The sequence below is a fragment of the Heterocephalus glaber genome, unplaced genomic scaffold (assembly GCF_053883595.1).
Source record: "Heterocephalus glaber isolate CG9 unplaced genomic scaffold, H.glaber_assembly_v1.0 deba00001509, whole genome shotgun sequence".
In the NCBI taxonomy this organism is placed as follows: Eukaryota; Metazoa; Chordata; class Mammalia; order Rodentia; family Bathyergidae; genus Heterocephalus; species Heterocephalus glaber.
In genome coordinates, this window is record NW_028258325.1 from 20,640,552 (window position 1) to 20,652,690 (window position 12,139).

General features: G+C 38.3%; 1 protein-coding gene across 2 annotated transcripts in view; it reads left to right on the forward strand.

Annotated features, from left to right (window-relative positions):
* Positions 1-2,934, forward strand: part of Tbc1d19 (TBC1 domain family member 19) — a 116,346-nt gene extending 113,412 nt beyond the window's left edge. For both annotated transcript variants that reach the window (XM_004847179.4, XM_004847181.4), the window contains 2 exons: positions 1,657-1,727; positions 2,733-2,934. In XM_004847179.4, the coding sequence (XP_004847236.1) occupies positions 1,657-1,727; positions 2,733-2,807 (146 nt within the window). In that variant the 3' untranslated portion in view covers positions 2,808-2,934. The remainder of the gene's footprint in view (positions 1-1,656; positions 1,728-2,732) is intronic.
* The last annotated feature ends 9,205 nt before the right edge of the window (positions 2,935-12,139 follow it).

The window sequence follows — 12,139 nt, forward strand, 5'->3', positions numbered from 1 at the left end:
AGAAAGGGTGCTGAGCCTCCCGTCACTGGCTGCACCCTGCCGTCTGGGGAAATGGCTGGGCCTGGTGCTGGCTCCGCTGCCCAGGCACCACTGCTACCCGTTAGACCCACATGGCATCCCGCGTGCCATCCCTGGAAACCCATTCGGGCGTGGCAGAGCAGATCCCTGGTAGGAAAGCACATGGATTTTCCTGCAGGGCTGAGTCATTGCGGCTTCCTGCAGCTTCAGTAGTGGGTCACTTAGTGGTCAGACGCACAGGCTTCAGAGCCTGGTTACGGGTCCACTCTGTTTTCTACCTGTGTGACTCTCAACCTGCCACCCAGCTCACTGCGCTACACTTTCTACGTTAGTACAGTGGGGCCAATAACAGTACCTAACTCCCGGGCTCATGTCAGAATTAACTGCTGTTGTTATTCTCATAGTAAAAAATGTAATCTTAAAAAATATATGATTAAGAAAAATACATGTTTGAATTAACTATGCAATATACCTAGGAACTACCCTTCCGAATAGTTTCAGTATTTATTACCATTAGTTTCCTAAATTTCAATGATTTAATGGGTAGGGGTTATACTATCACCAATGGCGATAGAAAAAAAAAAGTCAAGATTTGTCTACTGGCAATACCATCTCCATATCAGGGTCCCCTACTTCAAACATGGGGCATTCTCTTGATTGTAATTCATTCTCTCACATGGAACTTTATGTTAGTCTACATATTACTAAATATTGCGTGTTGACATAACTTTATTTTTCCTTTGCATATGTTTAATGGAAACAATCCCATTGCCTTCTACTTAGTGTATACTGTTGAACTTCAAATTCTCCTATGATCATTTTCAAATTTCAACTTCTTTTTCTTGTAGCCAACACATATAAAAGTCAGGACCAATCCCACAGCAACCTTCCCCACACATGTATCCAGTTGTGACACTAAGAAAGTCAGAACTGAGCATGTAAAAATATATATATAATAAAATATTCTAAAACCTTTTAAGAAAAGGTTTTATTACCATGTTTATATTGGCACACTTGCTTGGTACATATGGTACACACTCTCATGTATTTAAAATTTGGGTCTCCATTGCACCTTTGTCAAAGTAAACCTTAATTTATAAGACAGTTATTCGAGCTTCACGCCATTTTAAACTACTCTAATTTTAGATGGAGGTATTAAAGAAGCAATTTATTAAAGTGACTTTATTGTTGTTGTTGTTTTGGCAGTACTGGGGATTGAACCCAACACTTTCACACTGAGCTACAGCCTCAGCCTTTTAAAATAATTTTTTATTTTGAGACAGGGTCTCGCTAAATTACTGAATTGCCCAGGCTGGGCTTGAATTTGACAGTCCTCCTCCTCAGCCTCCCAGAGTGCTGGGATTATAGGCATGCACCGCCACACCCAGCTCTTAAATTGACTTTAAGACTCCTGGATTTTCCTTGTGCCCACAGCAGTGGGGTTGGGGCGGTGTGGCCGTCAGGCACTGCTGTGTTGAGTGGGCACTTCACACTCATCGCCAGTCTGTGCCGCAGAGCGCAGGGCCGCAGCTGTGTGAAGCCTGGTGCTGAGCTCTCCTCGTGGCTCATGGACGTAGCAGTAACTGTGCCCAGCTCCTGAGGTGGCCAGCCATTGAAGTAGTGTGCATTCTTTTCCAGTCCTGGCAGCTGCTGTGTTTGCTTTCCGAGCAGTGAACCTGATGGAGGTGACATCACTGGCTGCAGCTGAAGTAAGGATAAGTTTCAGTCGGATGGGATGGAAATAGTTCCTGAGAGCCTGCCAGGCTCACTCACTTTAGCGCCTGATGCACAGGGCACACACTGCTGGTAACCAAATACTTCAACTCTGGGAAAACCTATAAGTTCTGAGCTAAGTCATACTATGTACTCCGATTCCTTAATCACTTGAAAACAACCTACCAATGAAGGAGTCCTAAACAAGATTATTATAGGAAACTACTACAACAATTATGAGAAACCAAATACCTAGGAATTTGAATAGAAACTATTACAGTTTAAGTTACATTTTCTAATTGTTGTTCATGCCCAAGCACTCTACTCTCAGAACAAAGAAAAACTAGTTGAGAAAGTTAAAGAGTGCATGTGTGGATGATATAGTAAAGACACATAGGCTTTTTTGGGTCATTTTTAATTGTGAGTTAATTATTTAAAGCTGATTTTTTTTCAATGTTATAATTTACACCCAAAATGTGGCTCAACTAAATGGTGGCTCAACTATATTACTCTATTTGTTATCTCTCACACAAATGTAAATCCTATCCTAAAAATAGCTGCCTAAAGGCCTTGTTTAAAGGGAAGAGGATGTTTATGTGTCTTGCAACTGAATAAACATTAGTTCCATCTCAAAATGATTTCCCGCAGTTACTCCTTTCACTGGAATAACAGGTCTAGGATTCATAATGTACGTTTATTTATAGAAGCAAGTTGAAATGTTAGACCTCTTATAAACTCATGCTACCTTGTATATTTGAAGAAGGCTTAAGACTAAGGTCCAGGTTATTTTCTACTGCACTTTTGGCTTTTTATGCATGTAATAACATTAAGAGATTCAGGAATGAGAAGTAAAGTTGTAGCATTTGAGATTTGAGATAAATCTGAAGAACGGAGAGTGTGTGTTGATGCAAAGTTTAGGTTGTGATGGTGTTTCTGTTGTACCTTTTTCACAGACTTTGCTATTAATAATTCTTTTTGTTTTTGTTTTTGTTTTGTTCCAGGCAGTTCTTGCTGACCTTTCTACTTTAAAAGTTATGCCTCTTCTTCAGATTTTTCTGTTTGCTACTGTCACCTGATCTTCTTCAAGGTCACTGACAACACTTCTAGTTTTTCATTAGGAACTAATCATGAACTATGCAAACTCTGCATAAAACCAAAATTAAATTTTGCATATAAGCCAATAAAGATCATGTTCCCTCCTCAGTTAAAGCTGAGTAGTTTTTCACTTTTTGAAACAATAACCCTGCACACCAAATATTGCATTGCATGCTGCTGATTTTCAAGAGAGAAGCAATAGATGTAACTTCTGCTAAATTGAGATATATATATATGTATATATATATGTGTGTGTGTATATATATGTGTGTGTGTATATATATATATATACACACACACATATATATATCCTAACTTGTAAAAGGCATGCAACAATATATGCAATAAGAACTAATGATACTGTAATAAACTTCAAGAGCTAATGTAGCTTCTTGGACAATTCTTTTATGTCAGGTTATAAAGTTATCCCTAGATAATGTATTGTTTTTGTCATAAATTGCTCTTCTCTCAGAAGCAGAGGTGAGGTGCAGTGTGAAAAGTCTTGAAAAACACAGCTTTTAAGTATAAATTTCAATGTACTTTGGTATTTTAACAACTTTGCACTCACTAGAGATTTTCAAGATACCCCTCCATTTTATTTGTCTCTTAAATGTTTCCACTGGGAAGGTCAAATGCCTTTATGTTCATCTGATAATACTTCATTCTTCACTCTCTAAAAGGCAGGCAATCATAGGGAGACCCCTTTGTACTTGTCAGCCTTCTGTTTCTTACCTAGAGGTCTTGCCACTGCTGAGTCATGATGCCAGATTCTGTTTCTCTGGAAGAATACAAGGAAGACGTCCCAGGGAATGAAGGCAATGAAGAATCAAAACCATATCCACCAGCCCAGGGATTTAGCTCAGTGGTTCCACCGCCTGCCTCGCAAGCGCAAGGTCCTGAGTTCGATCACCGGTACCAAAAAAAAAAAAACATGTCCACTGTTTTCTGAAGCTTGGTTTAACAAGATTTACTGCTAGGGCAGAGAAGCTAAGAGAAACCACAAGTAGGTAATAGACATTCATTCTAGAAGACATTATGCAAGACACTGATCTTTGGGTCTTTATTATAAGTAAAGGGTTTCACTTCATATTACTTTGGAAAGATCTGCTGTTTCTGTGATATGGAATTACAGTATATTAAGAAAATTCAAAAACAATTATCTTTCAATTTTAGATTCAAATTCAAGATGCTGATCACTTCAACAAAATTTTAAATCAGTAGATTAATACCCCTATTGATTGACTGGAGTTTTATCCTAATGTATTTTATGAATCTTTTATTTTTGACAGCATATGTTAGGAAAAGTATGAAATTCGCACAAGACTTCAAATGTGGCAAAGTTTGGAATAGTTTATAAATTTGAAAATCTATATTAAATACTCATTCATCTGGTAACTGATGACTTATTGAGATTTAATAATTTATTCTGTGATTGAATCTTGATCAACTCCGTTTTATTGCTTTTGAAGGTTACACATTTTTAATCATGTTTTGCCACTGTATGTGTGCAAATATGCATTCATGGAGTGGACACACACTCACTAGGCTACTGTAAATGGCAAAACCTTTAGGAAGAGGGCGTGTTTTCAATGATTAGAATGTGTATAGATAATGTGTATAGATATGCCCATCTCTTGCTTCTTTACTTAGAAGAATATTCATACACTTTTTAGAAAGAGGCAGCATAGTAGTCTGTTATTAACAGATTGGAGAAGTCTGGTCCTCAATGTAAGTCCCTAATTAATTAAATCTCTATTATCTGTAATTTGTGGGTAGAGGGAGACAGACAACAGGAAATTATTGTACCTGCTCTGTTTACCTGATAGGATTGTGTAGGACTAGATGAAAAAATATATATGAAAGTGATACTTTAAACTCCAAAGCACCAAGCAATATAAGATATTGTTGGTAATTAATTTTATGACATTTTAAGATAAAGTGGTAGAAGATAATATATGAATAATATCTAACTTCATTAGCTTTGGCATTACTTTTCTTGATAAGTTGAGACTATTTTACAAATTAATGGTGCCAGGGATTTAGCTCAGTGGCACTGAGCCTGCCTCCCAAGCACAAGGTCCTGAGTTCAATCCCCGGTATGGAAAAAAAAAAAATTAATGGAAGCCAGGAGTGGTGGTGCAGGCTTGTAATCCCAGCACTTGGGAAGCTGAGGCAGAAGGATTGCTATGAGTTCAAGGCCAGCCTGAATTACAGAGCGACCCCATCTCCCAAAAACCCCAAAATGAATGGATCATGACATAGCAGATACTTTTATTTGTTACAAGTGGCTCTAGGCAGTAATTCTGATCTTCGTTCCAGGCTGCCACACCCACTCCACCTCTAATTGCACCTCCTCCTGCTACTTCATTTGGCTTCCTTCCTCTTGCCATCTCCTCTCAACCACTGACACCCTTCACATCTGCTCCACCAGTGACCCACCACAAAGCCCTGCGTGACCAGTGATACGTAGCTATTTTACCTATGGCCATTGACACTGACGTGAAATAGCCTACTAGGCAGTGTGTTCGACCCTCCTGGGTTCCAGTTCACTCACTAAGGTGATATGTTATTACCTTATATTTGGAAGTTCATTTAATAATTTTTTTGATCAGAATGTTTTGGTTGTACAGTGTGTAGCTAATTAAAATTTCCATTTTGTCTTAATTGCAGAGCACCACCTCACACTCAGCATATGCTCTTCTGTATTTTAGAGGAAATAGAAGTCATTAGGCCTGCCCTCCCTCAGACTTCTACTTTGTAACTTAGCTTCATCCCCTATACTTAATTTCTTCCTGCTTATTTCAAGAAGTGTCCTCTACTTCTGTAAGTGCAGATTTGGTTTGGGTTACTTTTATTATCAAAATAATCAGCTCTTCATTGCTTTGAGAATAAAGTCTAGGCCCTGTAGCATAGCAGGAATAATTCTTCACAGTTTGGTCCTTCCATTTCCATGCTCCCACACTGATTCATTGTTCAGCCTTAACAGATTTGCATGCTGATCTTCAACCAGCTATAGCTATTCATTTTGCCTTTGCCAGAAAGAGTCTCTCCATTTTGCAAGATCCCACTCAAAAAATCTCCTCTTTGTGAAGAGACACCAGAACTTGTAAATTAGAATGATTCCTTTCTCTCATCCACTCATAGGGTTCTTATAAAACTGAGTGATAGTTTTCTGTATGAATGTTCTAATTGTCACTGTTTCCTAAAGGCAGTTTTCACTGACTCGTCCTATGTATGGAAGATGCAAGAAAAACTTTTCCATATGTATTTGTATCTCCTGACTTCCAGAGTTGTTGGGATTTGTTTTTCTTAAAACATAACTCCCCTCCATTTCTAGTCTCTCTTCTTCCACAAAGGCTCTAACTTTTCTTTGCAGTTCTACCCCTTCCCCATGCAATTCAGGTGAGGTGGACTCCCAACCCTAAGTTCTCTGGCCTGGCAAAGGAGTCACCATGTACCATCCCTCTGGCCGCAGGCATTGAAAGCTAAACCAAACTTGATGACAAGACTGGTTTAACCTTTCAGGGATGTAGCATCTGAGCACCTGAAATCTGGGAGTGGAAAGAGTGAAAAGCTGCTCTTTGTCCTTGTTGACTCTCAAATCAAGGTACCATGGGGCTTCCCCTAGGCCATTTTGTTACATGACCCCCAAGGATTTTCTTTGCAACAGAAAGGATCCTAAGTGATGGTGGTTATTCTCTATGTAGGTGACCCACACTGAATGGGTATCACTAGATACAGCACCCCGTCTACACACTACTCAAACTAGAGTATTTTTTTAACTTCTAAACCTCCTAAGCTACCTGAAATACCTAAAACAGGGATATCTTTTCCCTTTGGCCCTTTGCCCATATGGCTCCCTCTGCTTAGGATGCTTTCTCTTCTCTCTTTGACTCTAATCTGTACCTCAAAACCCAACTCAGGTGTTCATTATCAGGGAAGACTGCTCCTCTTGTGAATCCTCCTCAAACCCTAATATACGTATATTGTATCATAGTCATATGTTAGTTTTTCTTTTCCACTAGAATGTGACTTTTTCAGGGCAAAAGTAGTTTCTTTTTCAGCTTTATATCTTCAGGACCTAGCATACTGTTATCCCTGTACTAGACTTGATAATTATTTATTGAATGAACTAGTGAAGTCATGTAATCTAATTCACTCATTTTACTGATGAAGAAACTTGCCTGTTCAGAGTAATGGCTTACCTGTCCAGTGTCACACAACTATTTTGCCCACCACGTTAATTTGAGAACTTGAAGATAGATGTCCAAAAGATGAGAGAAAAAATGCAAATGCTTTACTGAATTTTTTATTTAAGCCATCTCTATTATGGTATAATTTATGTACAATAAAATTATATAAATTTCTTTGTAAAATAAAATCCTTTCTAAGTATACAGTTATATAGGGCTTGACAAAAGTACATACACATGTCACCACCACAATCAAGGCCAGACCATTTCTATCACCCAGCAGTTCCCTTTACACCCCTTCCCCTTCAATTCCCCAGATGCACACTCACTCCAGACACCCACTGATCTGCTTCTAGCCCTAAAGATTAGATTTCTCACTTCTAGAGTTTCTTCTTATGTACTCTTACTCAGCGTAATGTTTTGAGATTCGCCCATGTTGTTGTGTGATCAATAGTTCATTCCTTTTTATTGCTGAATATAAGCCTTAATATGGACATATCCCTTTATTTCTCTGGGGAAAATACCTAGGAGTACAATTTCTAGGTCCTGTGTAGCCATGTGTTTCACTTTTTAAGAAGTCTCTACATTCTTTCCCAAAGTGGTTCGACCATTTTACAGTCCCACTGGCAATATATGCATCCTATTTACTCCAAATTCTTACCAACACTTGGTGTTATCATGTTAATAATTCTAATAGGAGGTTATAATTTGTATTTTCCTAATTACTAATAATGTTGAACATCTTTTATGCTTATTTGCCTTTTTACATACATTATTTTGTAAAGTGTCCATTCAAATCTTCTGCCCATTTTAATCAATTATCTTATTAAGTGGTAAGAATTCTTTATTCTGGATATGCTACATGGTTCCCAAAATTATCTTCCAGCCTATAGGTTGCCTCTTAATTTTATTAACTGTCTTGTAAAGAACAGAAGTGCTAATTTTGTTGAATTCCAATTTATTCAGTTTTTCTTTTATAGTTTATATTTTTATGTGCTACCTATGAAATCTTTGCATAATTCAAGGTTACAGAGATATTTTTCCTGCATATTTTAAAAACTTTATGGATTAAACTTATACAATTAGGTCTATCATGACTTTTTTAAAGTTAATTTTTGTGTATGGCGCAAGTTAAGAGCTGAGCATCCTGTTTTTGCATTTGGATATACATCATTTCCTGAAATAAGTATCCTCTCACTTTTAGATCAGCACCTTTGTATTTTGCTGTAGAGGTTTATGTTTGTCCTTACTACATTATAACACTGACTTGATTTTTGTAGGTTTTAAAAAAATTTTTATTTTATTGGTACATTTTAGATGTACAATATAATGGCATTCATCATTGGAAATTTGTACCTTTACATAGTCTCTCTTGGTTCTTATTTTTTTCCCATTCCCCTGCCCTCCCTTCAACCCCTCCACCTCTACCTATTTACAAAGACTTTGTTACCATTTTTTCATTTTCTCATATTAATTCCATTCCCTTCTTTCCTTTCCCCTACCCCTCCCACTTCCCCTTCCCCTTTGCCCCTTTTCTTCCTATTTCACATTATCTATTATAACTTTAAGTCCTTATTTACATTTTCAGTTTCTCACACTACAGAAACTATTCAGTATTTACACATGCATGTCCTATTTATTTCATTTAAGAGTGTTGCCTCAATGTGCATTAAGTTAGCTATAAATGTCTCTAATTTCTCATTCTTTATGGCTGAGTAGTACTCCATTTTATTTTTTAAAAACCATATTCATAGTAAGTTATTTTGGCTATTCTAGCTTCTTTGCATTTCTAAGTAGCTTTTAGAATCAGCTTGTCAGTTTGCACAAAAAGATAAAAGGCTGCTGGGATTTTTTATTGAGAGAGGGAGGATTAGACCTATAAACCAATTTGAAAACAATAGCTATCATAGCAATAGTGAATCTTCCATGCCATGAGCATAGCATATCTTTCCATTTGTTTAGGTCTTCTTTAATTTCGGCCACCAGTATTTTATAGTTTCCAGTGTACAGCTCTTGCACATATTTTGTTAAAATTATCCATAATGATTCCACATTTTGATGCTATTGTAAATGGTATTTTAATTTCAATTTCCAATGATTTGTTGTTAAAGTATAGAAATACAAATGAAGTTTTTATATTGACCTTGTACCCTGACACCTTGTTAAATTTACTCCTGCTATCCTTTTTTGTAGCTCCTCTAGGATTTTCTACATATACAATATATCATCTATAAATAAAGATAATTTGACTTTTTTCTTTTAAATCTGTATGGCTTTCATTTATTTCTCTTTTCTTACTGACTAGAACTTGCAACAGAATACAGAAGTGTTGCCACTCATCTCATTTTAAATAAAATGTGCTTCTTTCCTGGATAAAAATATCAAGTCCTTTAAAACACTTTATTAATGTAATGTTGTTGCCAATTTGGGTATAAAATAGTAGAAGGAGTGAAACCGGTAGTTTCAGAAGAAGAGTGAGGAGAGACACTAACTCACAGCAAGAAGGCCCAGGGAACTTCCACATTGCTGCGGTCCTCCCGTGACTTCCTAAAGTCATTGTTTTAAGCACTGGTCTCAGGTATTATCAATGCTTTTGTCGTGCTAATTTAAAATTTTTTATTACTTCTTCAACTATTCTTTATCCTTAAAACTTGTAGATATGTAGTATACATATATTTATTCATACACTAAATGCCTACTCTGAGCAGGGTACTGTGCTGAGTATTCAATGCATATGTGTATTTGTGTGATTGCTTTTTCAGTAATAAATGTAGTAAGAAACAGTATTCCTTCAGTAAATAGAATTTTAGCACCTTTTTCTAGAAGTAATGGTGCTATCTTTCCTGTGGTAGAAAAAAATGATGGTCCTCCCAAAGATATTTATATTCTAATCTCTGAAACCTGTACATGTTACCTCACGTAGCACAAGGGACTAGCCGATGTTATTAAAGATTTTGAGATGGGGCTATTATTCGTGACTATCAGGTAGGCCTGATGTAATGACAAGTGTCCTTATAAGTGACAAAGGGAGGGGAGGACATGCAAGAGAGATGGGTCTGAAGGTACTGGCTTTGAGAATGGCTGGCGTGCGGGCGGGAGGGGTTATGAGCTGAGGGACACGGCAGCCTGCAGAAGCTGGAAAAGGCAAAAGCTCCCACTGTCACCTTGCCTTAGGACTGCCGAGCTCCAGAGCTATACGATAATAAAACTATTGTTTTAAGCGCCAGAGTGTGTGGCAACTTGTTAGACCAATAAGAGCAAGTTAATCTACCTCCTCTCAGGTAAGTTTAATTTACCATTTTAACTATAGCATATGGGAATAACTAGTTCACATGGCTTAATTCCTTTTCTTATAAAATAAGGGATTCTGGCTGTCTGGTTTCTCTGTGGTTTTTATAATGATCAATTCATATAAAATGTTTAAAAGTATTTTGAAGAATACCTTCTACTCTGCTGTGCTGAGAGAGAAAGACCACAGGAAGTAGGGTTAGTGCAGTGGAGGAAGAGAGAGGTCAGGGGAAATGCTATCACCAAGTCTTAGGGTTTCCTTTCTCTTTCACTCTTGTAATGCTTCTGGCCTCCAGCTGGCTCCACCCCCTCCACCCCTGGAGAGAGATGAACTGCATTACAGATGGGTTGGGATAATGGCACGAGCATGTCAAGCCTACCTCCGGCTCTTTCTTTTTCTTGAAACCCAACTGCCCACAGTGAACATATGTTCTGCACTACTCCTCTGTTCACCAAGCTTCACAAAGTCTGGATTCCAGGATATAGGATCAAGGGGGAGGACAGGCATTGGCAATGGTCGTTTAGTGTCTAAGTCTGAGAATTGGCTTTGAAAAGCTGCTCTTTGCTGTAAAACTAAGTCACATACTTAACTCTGTCAGTAAGAAAGATGATATGTCTTCTTCATCTGCTTTCATCAAGCTAGGTTTTAATTTTCTACCTCAAGCACTGCCAAACTCAGGCAGTATAAAGGGTGGTGTTTATTGGACTCTATGTCTCATCCAACAAGACAAGGAAGCTGAGGGTTTCAAGGAAGAAATTGTATAGGATCGGTCATGGAATATATGAAAGGTGAGAGGAGATGGTGATGGATATAGATAAAGAGAGATGGATGGACTGAAGGTCACAAAACAGTAAAATTACTTTTGAAAGAATGGTACTTCTGGGTTTTTTTTACCGGGGATCAAACTCGGGTCCTTCCTCTTGCAAGGCAGGGAGCGGAACCACTGAGCTAAATCCCTGGCCCAAGAATGGTACTTCTGAAGGCAAGCAACCTGGAAGGTTAGTATTTATAGATACTTTTTCATTAGAAATTTGGGGGATGGTGTCATCTTTGTTGATCCCAAAATATATGACATGATGAATAGCTGAAGTAAAGTAGAAGAGAACCTCACTGAAAATGAGAAAGTCAAAACAAGAGTCCATGATGTGAGATGAATCAACATACACATTGAAGTTGCCAGGAAGGGTCGGAGGAGTGGGAATAGAGAGCTAAGTTACAAGCTAGCTTTCCTGAGAATGCGGAAGCAAGACCCGGCGACTGCTGGTAGGTGACAGCAGTATGGAGGGGGCAGAGTGGCATAAGCAGATGGTGTGAGCCTCCACAGAGCAGAAGGGCTTGCTAGAGGGAAGGGGAATAACGCTCTAAAAATGGGATTGAGGAGTAAGGCTGATGCTGAAGCACTTTGGATAAAAGAGACAAAACATCCATTTAAAGGGGCTGGCAGCAGAGAAACTGTCCCGGGGATATAGCCTGCTTTTAGTTAAGCACAAGGTGAACCTCCAGAGAAGACATTGAAAATTGATATCACTTTGAGAATTCCAAGAGGTAGAGAAGAGTGGTTTACTAGGGAGGAAGTGCAAGGATGTGGGTTAGGGGCAAAGAATTAGGCCAGGTTAAAGAAAAAAAAGTTGGGGTAATTGATTTCTAGTGAACTTGGAATCCAATGAAGAATGGGATAAACAGGAATGTGCAGACTGGCCAATTCCATCAGCAGTGAGTGAGTATCAGCTGGGCTGCTGTAGTTCAGATCATTTCTCTCTTTGGTGGGGCAGCTGCTCCCTCAGGAAGCTGGGTGTGGTCTAATTATAGTCAGCTGCCTCTTTAGACAGCAA